The sequence below is a fragment of the Vicia villosa genome, linkage group LG2 (genome assembly GCF_029867415.1).
Source record: "Vicia villosa cultivar HV-30 ecotype Madison, WI linkage group LG2, Vvil1.0, whole genome shotgun sequence".
In the NCBI taxonomy this organism is placed as follows: domain Eukaryota; kingdom Viridiplantae; phylum Streptophyta; class Magnoliopsida; order Fabales; family Fabaceae; genus Vicia; species Vicia villosa.
Genome location: NC_081181.1, coordinates 191,213,156 through 191,229,691, shown reverse-complemented (window position 1 = coordinate 191,229,691; position 16,536 = coordinate 191,213,156). Strand labels below are relative to the sequence as shown.

The 16,536-nt window shown below is 34.3% G+C and overlaps 1 protein-coding gene across 1 annotated transcript; it reads left to right on the top strand.

The window, feature by feature from the left end:
- The first annotated feature begins 6,239 nt into the window (after window positions 1-6,239).
- On the top strand, window positions 6,240-11,502 carry LOC131653380 (protein VTE6, chloroplastic). Its single transcript, XM_058923506.1, has 5 exons — window positions 6,240-6,667; window positions 7,131-7,384; window positions 9,273-9,396; window positions 9,985-10,089; window positions 10,620-11,502. The coding sequence occupies exons 1-5, from the start codon at window positions 6,278-6,280 to the stop codon at window positions 10,710-10,712; spliced, it is 966 nt and encodes a 321-aa protein (XP_058779489.1). The 5' UTR covers window positions 6,240-6,277; the 3' UTR covers window positions 10,713-11,502.
- Window positions 11,503-16,536: the final 5,034 nt, after the last annotated feature.

The window sequence follows — 16,536 nt, the reverse complement described above, 5'->3', positions numbered from 1 at the left end:
AATCACTCAAATCTTTATTATGATTATAAAGATCCTTGATTGATAAAAATATTGAAAAAATAGAACACCAAATGCATTCTTGCTAAAAATAGATTTTAGGATAAATCTTTTCCAAATCAAAACACATGCTAACACACTTATATCTTTGATTGAGCAGAAAAGGAAAAAAAATTAAAAAATGCGAAATATAATTCGATCAACCTTGCACATCAAGCAAACAGTCACATGCATGATGTCTAGGACATTATGCTTAACATGTTTCTTTATGTGCCTATTCATACATCTAATTTTGAATCTTGATTAAAACAAATCCATTATTTTTCATTCGTTGATACAAATAAGACTCTCAAACTCTCAAGTAAATGATTCAGAATAAAATCTCTTCCAAAATAGAAACACACTATAAATAATCTTTAATAGAGACTAAATACCTTCTCATTAAGTGAAAATCTAAATCATGTAATTAAAACAAATTCAATTAAATATCTTCATGGAGTATTTGTTTAATTACATCTTCAATTAATATATTTACTAATCAATTTTAGCAAAATATTAGACTAAATAAAACTGAAGCAAATCTTTATTTCAAAGCATACCCGATTAAATCTTTTCTTCAAAACACATCCAGTTAAATAAAATCTTCTTTGATTAAATAAAATCCAAATCTCTATATTAAATCATATCTAATTAACTCTCCCTCGTCCATATTTATGATTTAATAAAATCTTTTCCAAACCGATTTGGACTAACAAACTTCTTCTGCAAGAAATCTTCTAATCGAACCCTTATGCAAACAAATTTTATAACTCAATGTTGAAGAGATCATATAACACGGTCTGAGCAGTGCGCTCGCTAGGATGTCACATTACATGTTATGACATCTTGCTAAACAATTTGTCTACAAACATTTATCAACAAAGTATTTTCTATTATATGGTCTATGTGCTACTGATCTGGTTCTACATAACTTATCTGCCTACCCGTTTTTTCCCTCGCAAATTTAATCATGACAAAATGGAACAAAAATACTCTCAAGGGAATCACAATATAATCTCTTTATTTGTAAGTGAGAGTTAACTACACAAATCTTTTGATCTATGTTTTTTCTGGTTTTTGTCACCTTGAGATATGTGTTGTCATCATAAAAAAATGGAGATTGTGGTTCTAAGAGTTGTGCAGGTTAAAACTTTATGAGGTTTTGATGATTACAATTGAACAAGGTAAAGTTAATTATATGCATCATTATAAGAAGCTATCAAATAAAAAATTTGTTAAATTTCCGATCTTGAGAGCAAAACAAGTCAAATTCAAAGATCAAAATTGAATAAAACTTTAAGATTTTATACATAATCAACCTAACAATCTTACAACAACTTGAGTTTTTGCACATGATTAACCCAACAACCTTATGCAAACAACTTGAGTTTTTACATAGGTTCAACCCAACAACGTTAAACCAAGTTTTTTTACATGATTAGCTTGTAACCTACAAACCTATTACAAGATTGTAAGAGAACTAAGCCCTTGAATGAATAAATTTATCACAACAATAGAACACTAAAACTATTAGATGAATTTTTCACTCTTTTTTCACTAAGACAATGACTAATGAATAAAACTTATAAAATAATACGAATGACAGAGATAGTAGAGTCGATAACTCAGAAAGTCAGTGTGTTTAGAAGTGAGAAAATATCTCCTTTATGTAGGGAGAAAATTGGCTCGAAAGGCAATAACCCATGGGACTTGGCACTTCCTAAATGGTTAAACATCAACCTATTCGACTAGGTCAAACCATAAAAGAAAATATGAAAATCTATTGTGTCACTTAATCGATTAACAAGCCTGCCTAATTTATTAGGATGTGTTACTATAGTTCTAATTATATTAAGAGGCTAATCGGTTAGACAATTAAGTTTTACTTTCCTAATTGAATAGAAAGCATCTTACTACATTAATTGCAAGCCAAGATTGGTGGTTAAGAAGTTTTAAGATAAAGATGAATATTTACAAAGGTTTTAGTGCCTGTGTGTGTCACTTTACTACTTCAAGACGTACTCTGACCTCATTTACATTTAACTGATCAAAATACAATATAAAAGCATTGAGCACACGATCAGACAAACTTTCACAATTTCACAGCTTCCGTTTCTTTTTTATTTAACTTTGTATAGATTTTTTCAATTGGAACTTTGAACACTTTGACTTGTTCTTGCTTCTTGACTGATGATGCTTGAGATTTATTCTTCCTTATTTAATTGTCATCGTCAAAATAGTTTAAGGATACTTACATGCACAACGCACAAAATCACATTCTCCTCCTTTTTTATGATGATAACACATCTCTTAGGAAGTTGGTAAAATAGAAATTTATAGACGAAAAATGTATAGTTGATAAGCTCCCCTCACAAACAAAGAGAATATATTCTACAACCCCTAAAAATTCACTTATCCTCCTTTTTCATTATTAATATTGAGAAAGACATATAGAGATGATAAATAAATAGCACATAGAACACATTTGATCAAGTTAGATTAGCGGGAAAGCAACATTCATATATTAAGGAAAAAGGGAATTATAAATTGAAAGATAAGAATAAGATACAAGGAAAACAAACAAGCAAAACAAAATACTTAAACAACAAGAGAGAATCTAATGGTTGTTTCCATCATTATCATCAACAAGCAGCCTATGAGGAATATGTACTTTGACCCTCGTTAGGTGATTCTTAATGAAGACAATTTGGGCAACCATTTGATTTAGAGTCCTTGAGTTTTCTCCATGCCTCATGGCCAAGATAGAATTGATCTGATTTTCAGTACGAGGAAGCTCATAATAAAAATCTTCAAGGTTTGAAGGCTCTTCTTGTTGAGATGTTTCTGGTGCAGATTAGTGATCTTGAAAAGCTTTCCTTGAAGCCTTAGGAGGGGGGATCTCATAATCAAAATCTTCCAGGTTTTAAGACTCTTGTTTCTAACGCTAGCAATTTCTTCACCAAGAATTTTATTGTTATTTTCTAATAACTCAATATAATTTTTAAGATCTAATGTTCTTCTTTAATTTATCATTCTCTTTACTAAGCTTAAATATTTGATTATAAGTTTAAGATGTTACCTCATTGTCTTATTCTCTAGAAGCTTTGAGAAACACATTATCAGAGTCCCTTTTTTTGAGAAGATACTTCATAAGAGTCTTCTGACGTATCTTCGAGTATATTCTTGTAAACATATTTACATGATTCTCTTGATGTTTCCTTCATTGATTCATGCTATGTACACCCCTACCCCTATTCTATTACTCACACATTACACCAATTTCATAAGTGCACTCACCTTGTGTTTGTAGGAGGTTATTACAATCTTCGTGCTAATTATATTTTTAATTGCCACATTGTAGTTTTTGTTGCCATAATTACTGCGACACCAATTTTCATTCCAATATTATGCACAAAAAATTTCTCAAATGATGAACCTTTAGGGTTTCAAGTGTCGAGAAACTCGGGGAAAATAATAGGTGAATGAATTATTACAAGTAAATTGGTGAATATATCTCAAACATTAATCAAAATTAAGCACACATGTATGATCCTCACAATGTCGATGAGGTTACGCCCCATGTTTAAAATCACAAGGAACATCTTAAGAGTTTGAAACATAACAAGAATATAAATTAGATAACAAGAGAACACAATTGTAGTTTTATATCATGCTTTTAAAGATCATATTTATCTAAAAATTCAAATTCAAATTCAAATTTAAAAAGATTGATAAGCTAGCCAATGACCTAAGCCAATATGTTATCTCTTACTATGTATATGTATTTAATAAGTATACCTTTTAGACGATTATCAGATCACTATGTAAAATAGCGGTCTCACATTTGCTAGTATGCCATATTTTTGGGTTATTGAGCCTTTACGGGAGTTGGATTGTCCATCATTTTAAGTATCAATGTTTTGTTGCAAGTTAGTTGAAAACAATAATGACATTTAAATTGATGATTACAAGTTCTTGCAGACCAGGACGACCTTAATAGAATTGTCTAAGCATCGCAAGCTCTTCAAGTGTTTTATGTTAGTGTTTCTACTAATAAAAGTAGTATATTATTCTTTTAACTAACATATTTAATGAATCACTACAAACAAAATGTGAAAATATTAATAACAAAGATGATTCTTTCATTGATACATCACTTGATATTAATCCAACCATATATTATATTCTCTATTAAATAAACAATAGGTATTTGGATCGATCTACCACTTTTTATAAGTAAAAAAAGAAAAACAAAAGTATCACAAGAAATATGAAAAAACTAACTTGCACCTAACAATCCCCCACATAAATCAAAATGTGTTATAAAAAAAAAAAAGTCAATTTCATATAAACATTACAAGGGAACAAATTACAACTTCATTCATTTCAAAGGAGAATTTCTCAATGCACCTCATGATTCTCTCAGCCACCTAGCGAATTTTCATTTATGCTCCTGCTTCTGTAGATGTACATCTTGAAAGCTTTTTTTTTTTCAAAAAATTTGGTTTTTTCTGTAGATGCATCTACGAAAGCGTAAAAAACCATGGTAAACGGTGGAAAAATACAATGAATTTCAGCTCAGCAATTCTTCGGTATGTACATCTACAGAACGTGTTCAAAAAGAGTATTATGTAGTTGTACCTACGGAAGAATTGTTGATATATTTTAAAAACTTTTTATAGAATCGAGTTCGTGGTGAAATTCCGCTTCTACTAGTGTATTCATTTGCTTGAAGCAGTTAAGAATCATGATTTTTCCATAGTATATCATAGTAGTGTAATGTAAATGTAATGATATATATAGTACACGAAAAGAAAACATCTTATAAATCTTACAAATAGCGTCAAACATAATAAAATAAAATTACATCAATCTAATAAAAATACAGACATCAAAAGTGTCTCAAACTGAGACCGATGAGACTTGTAGTTCTAATCCATATTCAAACAAAATAAGGCCCCAAAAAAAGCCTAGCTAACATCAACAGTAAAACATAACTTCGTTGACGTTATCCAAGATAACTGAACTCTCCCGGAGCATAGTCGACCAACACATTACCATGTATTGTATGATGAAAATAGATTCAGTGCAGAACAACTACAAAATTTTAGTTGTTTTAAATTACGTTTAGTATAAGTTATTAGTAAAACTTTGTAGCTGATCTGCACTAGATCTAATTTCATCATACAACACATGGTAATGTTGGTCGACTATGCTCCGGGAGAGTTCAGTTATCTTGTATAACGTCAAAGAAGTTATGTTTTACTGTTAATGTTGGCTAGGCTTTTTTGAGGGCCTTATTTTATTTGAATATGAAACTTATGTTTTGCTGTTGATGCATGTTGTGCAATCCTTCTGGTCGGCCATAATGTCAGCGTAATACAAATAAAGCCGAATTAGATACAATTAAATTAGAAAAAAAAGAATTTTCTATTTTCCGTAGATACAGCTACGGAATGACCTAATGTTCATATCTTCCGTAGATGCATCTACAGAAGTTTCTGAAACCTCCAAAACCCAATAATGGCGTCGGGTCACTATTGCAGAGGGTTAAAAACTCATTTTGGTGGCTTGAACGTCATTTTAACACATCAAACATCACCTTCGTTGTCTCTAAACTATATTTCTAAAACAATCCAATCATTGCTATACCTAAAAATCGAATTCTAACTCTATATTACAAATCCTCTTAAATAACTAGAAAAGTAAAAAACTTACCAATTAAATTGAGTTTTGAACTTGATAGAATGTGTTGATAGTTGATGTGGACGTTATCGGCCGAACTCGAGAGAAAGAAAACAAGCTTTGGGGAAATTTGATTTTTAAGGTAGAGAGAGTATAAGAGTTGAAGAAGAGAAAAATAAAGAATGGGGAGGAAAAGGGTGTGGTGCAAATTATAACATCAAATTCTTCCGTAAATGCATCTACAGAAGTATTCGTATGTGCATCTACAAAACAAAACAATGTTAAACAAAAAAGTATTTCCGAAAATACATCTACAAAAGACAATTTTGTCAATTTACATATACATGAGAGATTCTTTGGGTCTAGTTAGAAATTCTCTTTGAAAGAACCTAACTAAATTATCAAAAACTATTTTTACTACTTTAAATTAATTAAAAGGTAAATGAAAAAAAATAACAGCTAGAAAACAAAATCAAACACTAGTATTCAAAAATTAGTTTTCTTTCCTTCTCATTCTTTATTCCTTCATGTTGACACAAACACACACATACACATTATGGCGCAATTAACTCTCCACTCGATCACGTATCTTTCTCTTCCTTTTCACTTCCCACGCAAACCCTTTTCTCTCTCTCCAAAACCCAAATTCACACCTCGATTTCAAAACCCTCTTGTTCTTCACAATAGGGTTTCCAAAAACATGTATTCTTCGCGTGTTTCTAGTTTTCAAGATGCTTTTGGAGGAGCTGTGGCAATTGTTCAATCGTCACCCGCCACGTGGGAATCCTCTTTGCTGGCTAACGTCTTGATCTTTGTGTTGGGTTCTCCACTTTTGGTTACTGGATTGTCGTTTTCGGGGATTGTTGCTGCTTTTTTACTTGGGACACTCACTTGGCGTGCTTTTGGGTCTCATGGGTTTCTTCTTGTTGCCGCCTTTTTCATCATTGTAAGCTCGGTTTTCTTTGTTATGGTTGGTTTGTTTTGTATGTGATGGATTTTGACTGCAAAGTTTGTTTTTTTTGTTTTGTTTGGAGAGTTATGAAATTTGGGTAATGGGTTTGGGGATTTTCGTTGATTTTGTTTCTAGGGTTTTGGATTTAGTGTTGTTTGAGATGAAAGTGATATTTTTTATGTGTAAAAGTTGCTAATTGATGGAGCTATGTAAAAATCTGAAGATGGGTGCAAGGGATTTTGATTGTTTTTGTTTTTAGGGTTTGGGATTTGCTTTATCTGAAAAGTGATGCAAATGGGTGTTGAAAGTATTGTGGATTGTTTTTCTGGAATTTGGAGTGTTAAATTTCATAGGGATCTGTGCAATTATGAGCATGTGTATGGAAATTTTCTTTGTTTTTGCTTCTGAGGTTGAGACTTTTTGTACTTTGGTGTTGATTTGTTTAGGATTTGTTTAGGGTACAGCCGCAACAAAAGTCAAAATTACACAGAAAATGGAAGAAGGAGTTGCTGAGAAAAAAAGAGGAAGAAGGGGTCCTGAGAGTGTTATTGGATCCAGTGCTGCTGGTTGCGTTTGTTCTCTCATGGCGATTTTAGGAGTTGGAGGTGCAGCATTTTCTCAGCTTTGGAAACTTGGGTTTGTTGCCAGTTTCTGTACCAAGTTGAGCGACACAGTTTCAAGTGAGATAGGCAAGGCATATGGAAAAACAACGTGAGTACCTGAACTCTTTTTGATGTAGACCTTAGCCGTCGTTGGAATTTCGCCCCTAGTCGCCTAAATTATGGCGTTTGACTCGCCTTCATTGCAGTCTCCAATGCCTTCATTGTGTTTGGTTTGAAGGAGTGGATTTAGTCCCACATTGTTTAGAGATATGGCTTGAGTTGTATTTATTAGTGGGGGCAATCCTCACCTTATAAGTCAGTTTTGTAAGGTTGAAGTAGGTCCAACTATTATAGAAATAGAAATGTAGAGAGAGATTTTTCATTTCTGTTATAACAGAATTTTGTATATTGATTGAATGAATGAGTTACAACAAAACACTTGTGCTTTTTATATAGCACAAGTGGGAAACCTGTGATAGCAGGTAACAATGCATAATACTGACAGCTGTCTGTAACAAACCAATACAAAGAGCTTAATCTAATTACACCTTCAATACCCCCCACCCCCCACAAACTCAGGGGAGCTAGCAACCCTAGGTTTGTGTATTAATTCAAGAAATTTAGTAGAGGCCAAAGGCTTGGTGAGAACATCAGCAAGCTGGTCAGAACCAGGGATGTGCACCACTTGAATGAGCTTAGTCAGCACCTTCTCCCTTACAACGAACAAGTCAATTTCCATGTGCTTGGTCCTGGAGTGAAGGATAGGATTGTGAGCCAAAAGCACACCAGACTGGTTATCACACAAAACCACAGGAGGTTTGGTCTGAATGCAGAGTTCATGAAGCAAGGTCTGAATCCAGAGTACCTTTGAGGTACCTGAGAATCCTCTTGACAGCAACCCAGTGAGTGTCAAGAGGGTGTGACATAAACTGACACACTTTGTTTACTGCATAAGTCAGATCTGGTCGGGTAATAGTGGCATACTGCAAGGCACCAACCACAGATCTGTACATATAAGGGTCAGAGAATGCCGCAGAGCCAGTTTTTGTGAGTTTGCAAGTAGATGGCATAGGGGTAGTGACAGGACTAGCCTCTAGCATATTAGTCTCCTGCAGCAAGTCCCTAAGATATTTAGTCTGGGTCAGCAAGAGAGAACCCTGAACAGCCTGTTTAACTTCTATATACCAAGGAAGTAGTCAAGCTCTCCAAGATGTTTAAGAGAGAAAGCAGAATTTAGGTTAGAAATGACCTCCTTGAGAAGGGTGGAGGAGCTGCCAGTAATAATTATGTCATCTACATAGATTAGTAGATATAGACATATAGTGAGTGCCCATTGGAGAAGTAAGTGAAAAGTGAGGGGTCACATTTACTAGACTTGAACTTGAGCTGAATCAAGGCTGACTGCACTCTCAAACCACTGCCTAGGGGCTTGTTTAAGCCCCATAGAGGGTTTTATTCAGCTTGCACACAAGAGTGGAATCAGAGTGAGTAAAGCCTAGGTCACTTGTTGGGCTTCCCACATCATCCAGGTTTCGGCCTCATTGAAGCCCGAGCTTGAGGGGGTGTGTTGGAATTTCTCCTTCATTACGGTCCGCCCCTAGTCGAGTTGGGACCTTGGCCATGTTCTGTTGTTGTCAAAATCTGCTTATGAAGATTTATCACGGTGATTCTATGAGTTAACTTTTTTGGAACCTCCCACACTTTCCCCCTTGGATAAGTTACATTCAATAAACTGATGGAACCCCTTGAAAAAAAATCTTAATTCTGTATTATTGAAATTTTTAGTCTGTCATGTAATTTCTATTACCAAAATTATCAACTGAGGGATGCCCATCTGCTTGTGGATTCCTTGCGTTGTGGGACCTTGTTGGACACATTTGTTTTTTTTACATTTAATTGATAGGAAAATTTATTGATGATATCAATTCATTATTTTTGTTTATAATTTATTGTAAATTATGATATCCTCGGTAAAGTTCCTCATGCATAATGTCCAGGTACCTAGTTACGACGTTCAAGATAGTTCCAAGAGGCACAGAAGGGGCAGTTAGTGTTGAAGGAACCTTGGCTGGAATTTTTGCAGCTCTAGTTCTTGCCTTTCTCAGTTTTCTTCTGGGCGAGGTACTTCCCTAATTTCTGAATCTGCATATGTTTATGAGATGACTATGGGCGGGAAGAAAGGGGGATGAATGCAGTAATCAGTATGCATTGTCCTATAGTAGGAAAATCCATTGATTTTAGTCTTTTTAGACGCAATACAATTCTGCAGGAACTGTTTTCTTAGAATCAAACAGTTTGTGCATCATTGTCACCCCTTCAGCTTCATCACTACTGCATAAAATAGGGATAAACTTTCTTGTTAAATGATCCCTTGAAAGAAAATAGTAAAATTAGTTAAATGATCTGCTCTTGATGATTAAAATGGTTGGAAAATAGTTTATTTATGATCTAGAGATAGTTTAGTTCTTTATTTTCCTTGAGGCTGTATTGGTAAGTTATGATGTAGTTGGTAAGGATAATTGATTGATTTTTTGATGATCTTAAACTAACGGGCCAAAGAATCCTTAACTTAAACTCCTACTGTGGACGCTGTGTAGAAGTAACCTTAATGATTAATCATATAGTTTTTGATTCTTATAGTCAGTTCCCCACAGAATTCAAAATATGATGCGTAATTGATTTGTTTCCTTATTGTTTATGGTTAAACAGATTGGTTTACATGAAGTAGTTATATGTTTATTAGCTTCCCAGATTGCTAATCTTGGTGAAAGCCTAATTGGTGCTTTACTTCAAGATAAGAAAGGATTTGAATGGGTAAGTTTCTAAATTTTATTTTTATTTTATTCTTTGTGAATTTATGTCATCAAAATGCATGATCTTGCGTATTTAAGTTGTCTGCTTTGTGTTCAAGATGTTCAAGTTAAGATAGGTTTCAAAGATTAAGTACCTATAACTTTAGATATATGACAAATTCAAATGATATGGTTTGACGGCTTTTTTAAAACATACATTGCATGATAGAATAAATGATACATATCTTCATGCGTTACTAACGCATGTTTGAATTTACCATGAGTTTGACAAAATCACCGTATTTTATCAAAAAGTTAGTTATAACAAGATTAGGGTGCTAGTATGATTTTGTTGAACTCACCGTCGCTCTAAACATGCACTGATGAAATTTTAATATGAAAACGATTTTTTTGGATGGATCTTTTCTTTACTGCAACATACATGAAATGAAGGATGTCGTGATTTGATTCACCAATTTAATATGCTTTTATATGGTAACGATAAGTAATTTACAACTTGTTATTTATGATTGATTTTAATCTTTTCTGCAGCTCAATAATGATTTAGTCAACGTGATCAACATATCAATAGGAAGTATCACGGCAGTCTTAATGCAGCAAGCACTTCAAAATTGGACACCCTAAATTTGCAAGATTTTCTTGGAGCTCAAATATTCATTTATTTATTTGCAATATAGGAAACACACTTTCATATATTTATACTCCTGTTCAATGTTCTTTCAAATTAAAATGATGTCGAGAAATAGGTATTTGATATTGTACTTGCGAAAAGTACAATAGAGAGATGGCTCTGCTCATGAAAGTGATCTCAAGAGGGTTCTTATCTGCCGATTACGTGAAGTTGCGGTCTTCCTTCAACTTCTCAATGAGTTTGTGGGAGTAGGGGAGGAGTGGTTTTCAGGGGAGGAGTGGTTTTCTCCTTAATCGGGGGAGCGGTTTCTTCACCAGTCTTGACCAAAATCAACCCTTTCAAATACACTTTACCGTCCACGTACTGAGGTGGTTCGCTTGTGATGGACATGGACATGGTTTTGAGTAGCCGCCCATTCCATCTTCTGGTCCTTTCATAACACATTTGGGTTTATAGAGTTATAGCCTGCTCCTTTTCAAGGCCCAATTGAGATTTTTCAGTACGTACTTCCTTAAGCATGAGGTATGGGAAAGGTCTATGAAGGGTGAAGTGATTATATAAGATAGACAGTGATCCCTTCTCGAGCGAGACTTTATAAAGGCGAGTCTCATGCGAGACTTGTAAACGAGTCTCATGCGAGACTTATAAAGACGAATTCCTTATGCGAGACATGTAAAGGCAATTCCCATATGCGCGCCTTACAAAGGTGAGTTATTCAAGTGAGACTTTACTTTGTAATAATGAGAAGCAACAAGTTATAAAAAAATGCTTGTAGTTTATTAAGCTGATGAGTTTAAACAGGGATTAAAAAGATATTAAAAAAATACTTATGAACTTATAGTAACATAAATACACATTATCTCTTAAATACTGATAAACCTAAATATTGATTCAAATTCTTAAAAAAATACAAAAGACCTAGTAGTAACATAGGTTTAAATAGTGATTAAAAAGTTATTAAAAAATTATTAAAAAATACTTAAGAACTTATAATCACATAAATACACATTATCTCTTAAATACTAATAAACTTAAACATTGTCACTTGTAGTAAATAATGCTTAATAACATTGTCACTTAGTACTAATATACTAATGAACTTAAATTAATAAAAAGTTATTTTATGTGAGTGATAAACTCACTTAGTAGTAAATAATGCTTGTTGTATATGTAGAGCAAAATTGATAATAATATGATTCTTTTGGGGTATTTTGCATAGTGGGCCTAAATAGGGTAGATATATCTGATTGTCACCCTTACTTTTCGAAACTTGAAGTGAGACAAATTTAAAGGTGATTGCTTTACCCATTCTAAGAATTGCTCCCCCACCATAGTGAAAAATCAACAGTACCCATCGAGTTTAGAAATGCATGTCTAGATGCACCTTATTCACACATAACCCATTCACTTTTGAATCAGGCCCTAAAGTTATGTAAAAAATGATACAGAAATGCTTCTCCCTATATTTTTCGAAGAAGCATCTCTGGATACCTTTTTAATCAAATATGGGCCCGACTTTCTTCTCTTTCATCGTTTCATTTTTACTCTCTCAACTTACAAACTCTCTTAACTCATAAATTCTCTCATGGGATTTTGAGGAGGCCCGTCCGACTCATCGTTGTTGCCTATATATTCGGACCATGCTTCCAGGCATGTGTGGGATGAAAAGGTAAAATTCAATTGTATTTGTTTCAATATTCTAACTTTTTAAGGGTGATTTATTTTTCTACAAGATCTCGATGCTTTAAAATGCATCAACCATGGTCGGAAGATTGCGGGTCTACCACAATCTCATAATCATTGGTTTCAGGATGTGCTGCAGTTATCTTGGTTGTGAGATCTATGCGAGACCACATATATTATGATTAACCATGGTATGCTCTCCGTGTTTGTTGAGAGAGGACATTCTGAGATGTTATATTTTCATCTTCCACATGGTGATATGTCTATCACACTAGATGATGTTTCAAGCTTGGTACCATCTTCTGATCAGGGGAATTTTGTTAGACCACGACAAGATTATCATAGATGAGGCACTAGAGATGATTGTGACCTATCTGGGAGCTGACCCATGACTTATCCTAAAAGAGATAGAAGATACTTGAGGGTGTCATGCTAGGTTTCGGTTCCTAGAGAGTTTGTATGCACAACAACTGACAGCGGCAGAGCAGATCGCTAGTGATGATGGGTAGGTTATGCAACATATAGCATACACATTGAGAGCATACTTATTGTAATTGGTTGACATGTCCACTTTTATGGACAAGAGTGCCACTTACGTGAATAAGGTTTACTTGAGATACTCCGCTGATACGGAGCGGATTCATGAATACAATTAGGGGGACTTGTTTGGTTTACATGTACTTAAAGCTAGCTAAAGGTTGTGGAAGAACAAACATATGACAAGTATTTGCACGCTGTTGATGATAATATTTGTGCTACGTATTTACTAATAATTCATATGTACTATTTTTAGGCCTTGATCCTCCATCACTTTTCACGCATATTCGACTGGTCATATTCTCTAACCTACACTGAGGATATGCCCCTTGCTTGTGCATTCAGTTCACTCAGAGACAACCAGGCGGAAGAGCCATTTAGAGTGTATCTTGACCGCATGATAGCAGATGACATATACTTCCAGGCATACATAGATCATCGTCAAACGCATCCCTTGGATGCCATAGCCTACTCTGGATGGTTGGCTTGTGGGTCGCATCTGATGTATCCACATCTGCCTGAGCGCGTCATACACTAGTTCGGCTACATGCTGCTTATTTCCATATACCACTCTGATTCTGCTCCTCATACTACAGTCAACATAAATGAGGATGCCATGTATGATGATTACATTAATCATATGATACCCAATGACTAGGGGTGGGAATTGGCCAGAACGGCTAACAGGGGCCGATGGTCTAGCCTACACAGGGTCAGACCAGACTTTTTTCAAATAGAATTGGCCATAAAAAGATATTAAAAAAATACTTATGAACTTATAGTAACATAAATACACATTATCTCTTAAATACTGATAAACCTAAATATTGATTCAAATTCTTAAAAAAATACAAAAGACCTAGTAGTAACATAGGTTTAAATAGTGATTAAAAAGTTATTAAAAAATTATTAAAAAATACTTAAGAACTTATAATCACATAAATACACATTATCTCTTAAATACTAATAAACTTAAACATTGTCACTTGTAGTAAATAATGCTTAATAACATTGTCACTTAGTACTAATATACTAATGAACTTAAATTAATAAAAAGTTATTTTATGTGAGTGATAAACTCACTTAGTAGTAAATAATGCTTGTTGTATATGTAGAGCAAAATTGATAATAATATGATTCTTTTGGGGTATTTTGCATAGTGGGCCTAAATAGGGTAGATATATCTGATTGTCACCCTTACTTTTCGAAACTTGAAGTGAGACAAATTTAAAGGTGATTGCTTTACCCATTCTAAGAATTGCTCCCCCACCATAGTGAAAAATCAACAGTACCCATCGAGTTTAGAAATGCATGTCTAGATGCACCTTATTCACACATAACCCATTCACTTTTGAATCAGGCCCTAAAGTTATGTAAAAAATGATACAGAAATGCTTCTCCCTATATTTTTCGAAGAAGCATCTCTGGATACCTTTTTAATCAAATATGGGCCCGACTTTCTTCTCTTTCATCGTTTCATTTTTACTCTCTTAACTTACAAACTCTCTTAACTCATAAATTCTCTCATGGGATTTTGAGGAGGCCCGTCCGACTCATCGTTGTTGCCTATATATTCGGACCATGCTTCCAGGCATGTGTGGGATGAAAAGGTAAAATTCAATTGTATTTGTTTCAATATTCTAACTTTTTAAGGGTGATTTATTTTTCTACAAGATCTCGATGCTTTAAAATGCATCAACCATGGTCGGAAGATTGCGGGTCTACCACAATCTCATAATCATTGGTTTCAGGATGTGCTGCAGTTATCTTGGTTGTGAGATCTATGCGAGACCACATATATTATGATTAACCATGGTATGCTCTCCGTGTTTGTTGAGAGAGGACATTCTGAGATGTTATATTTTCATCTTCCACATGGTGATATGTCTATCACACTAGATGATGTTTCAAGCTTGGTACCATCTTCTGATCAGGGGAATTTTGTTAGACCACGACAAGATTATCATAGATGAGGCACTAGAGATGATTGTGACCTATCTGGGAGCTGACCCATGACTTATCCTAAAAGAGATAGAAGATACTTGAGGGTGTCATGCTAGGTTTCGGTTCCTAGAGAGTTTGTATGCACAACAACTGACAGCGGCAGAGCAGATCGCTAGTGATGATGGGTAGGTTATGCAACATATAGCATACACATTGAGAGCATACTTATTGTAATTGGTTGACATGTCCACTTTTATGGACAAGAGTGCCACTTACGTGAATAAGGTTTACTTGAGATACTCCGCTGATACGGAGCGGATTCATGAATACAATTAGGGGGACTTGTTTGGTTTACATGTACTTAAAGCTAGCTAAAGGTTGTGGAAGAACAAACATATGACAAGTATTTGCACGCTGTTGATGATAATATTTGTGCTACGTATTTACTAATAATTCATATGTACTATTTTTAGGCCTTGATCCTCCATCACTTTTCACGCATATTCGACTGGTCATATTCTCTAACCTACACTGAGGATATGCCCCTTGCTTGTGCATTCAGTTCACTCAGAGACAACCAGGCGGAAGAGCCATTTAGAGTGTATCTTGACCGCATGATAGCAGATGACATATACTTCCAGGCATACATAGATCATCGTCAAACGCATCCCTTGGATGCCATAGCCTACTCTGGATGGTTGGCTTGTGGGTCGCATCTGATGTATCCACATCTGCCTGAGCGCGTCATACACTAGTTCGGCTACATGCTGCTTATTTCCATATACCACTCTGATTCTGCTCCTCATACTACAGTCAACATAAATGAGGATGCCATGTATGATGATTACATTAATCATATGATACCCAATGACTAGGGGTGGGAATTGGCCAGAACGGCTAACAGGTGCCGATGGTCTAGCCTACACAGGGTCAGACCAGACTTTTTTCAAATAGAATTGGCCATAAAAAGATATTAAAAAAATACTTATGAACTTATAGTAACATAAATACACATTATCTCTTAAATACTGATAAACCTAAATATTGATTCAAATTCTTAAAAAAATACAAAAGACCTAGTAGTAACATAGGTTTAAATAGTGATTAAAAAGTTATTAAAAAATTATTAAAAAATACTTAAGAACTTATAATCACATAAATACACATTATCTCTTAAATACTAATAAACTTAAACATTGTCACTTGTAGTAAATAATGCTTAATAACATTGTCACTTAGTACTAATATACTAATGAACTTAAATTAATAAAAAGTTATTTTATGTGAGTGATAAACTCACTTAGTAGTAAATAATGCTTGTTGTATATGTAGAGCAAAATTGATAATAATATGATTCTTTTGGGGTATTTTGCATAGTGGGCCTAAATAGGGTAGATATATCTGATTGTCACCCTTACTTTTCGAAACTTGAAGTGAGACAAATTTAAAGGTGATTGCTTTACCCATTCTAAGAATTGCTCCCCCACCATAGTGAAAAATCAACAGTACCCATCGAGTTTAGAAATGCATGTCTAGATGCACCTTATTCACACATAACCCATTCACTTTTGAATCAGGCCCTAAAGTTATGTAAAAAATGATACAGAAATGCTTCTCCCTATATTTTTCGAAGAAGCATCTCTGGATACCTTT

Coding starts and splice junctions, on each gene's coding strand:
- LOC131653380 (XM_058923506.1), top strand. CDS start 6,278: ATGGCGCAATTAACTCTCCACTCGATCACGTATCTTTCTCTTCCTTTT. Junction 7,385..9,272: donor AAGGCATATGGAAAAACAAC/GTGAGTACCTGA, acceptor CATAATGTCCAG/GTACCTAGTTACGACGTTCA. Junction 9,397..9,984: donor TCAGTTTTCTTCTGGGCGAG/GTACTTCCCTAA, acceptor ATGGTTAAACAG/ATTGGTTTACATGAAGTAGT.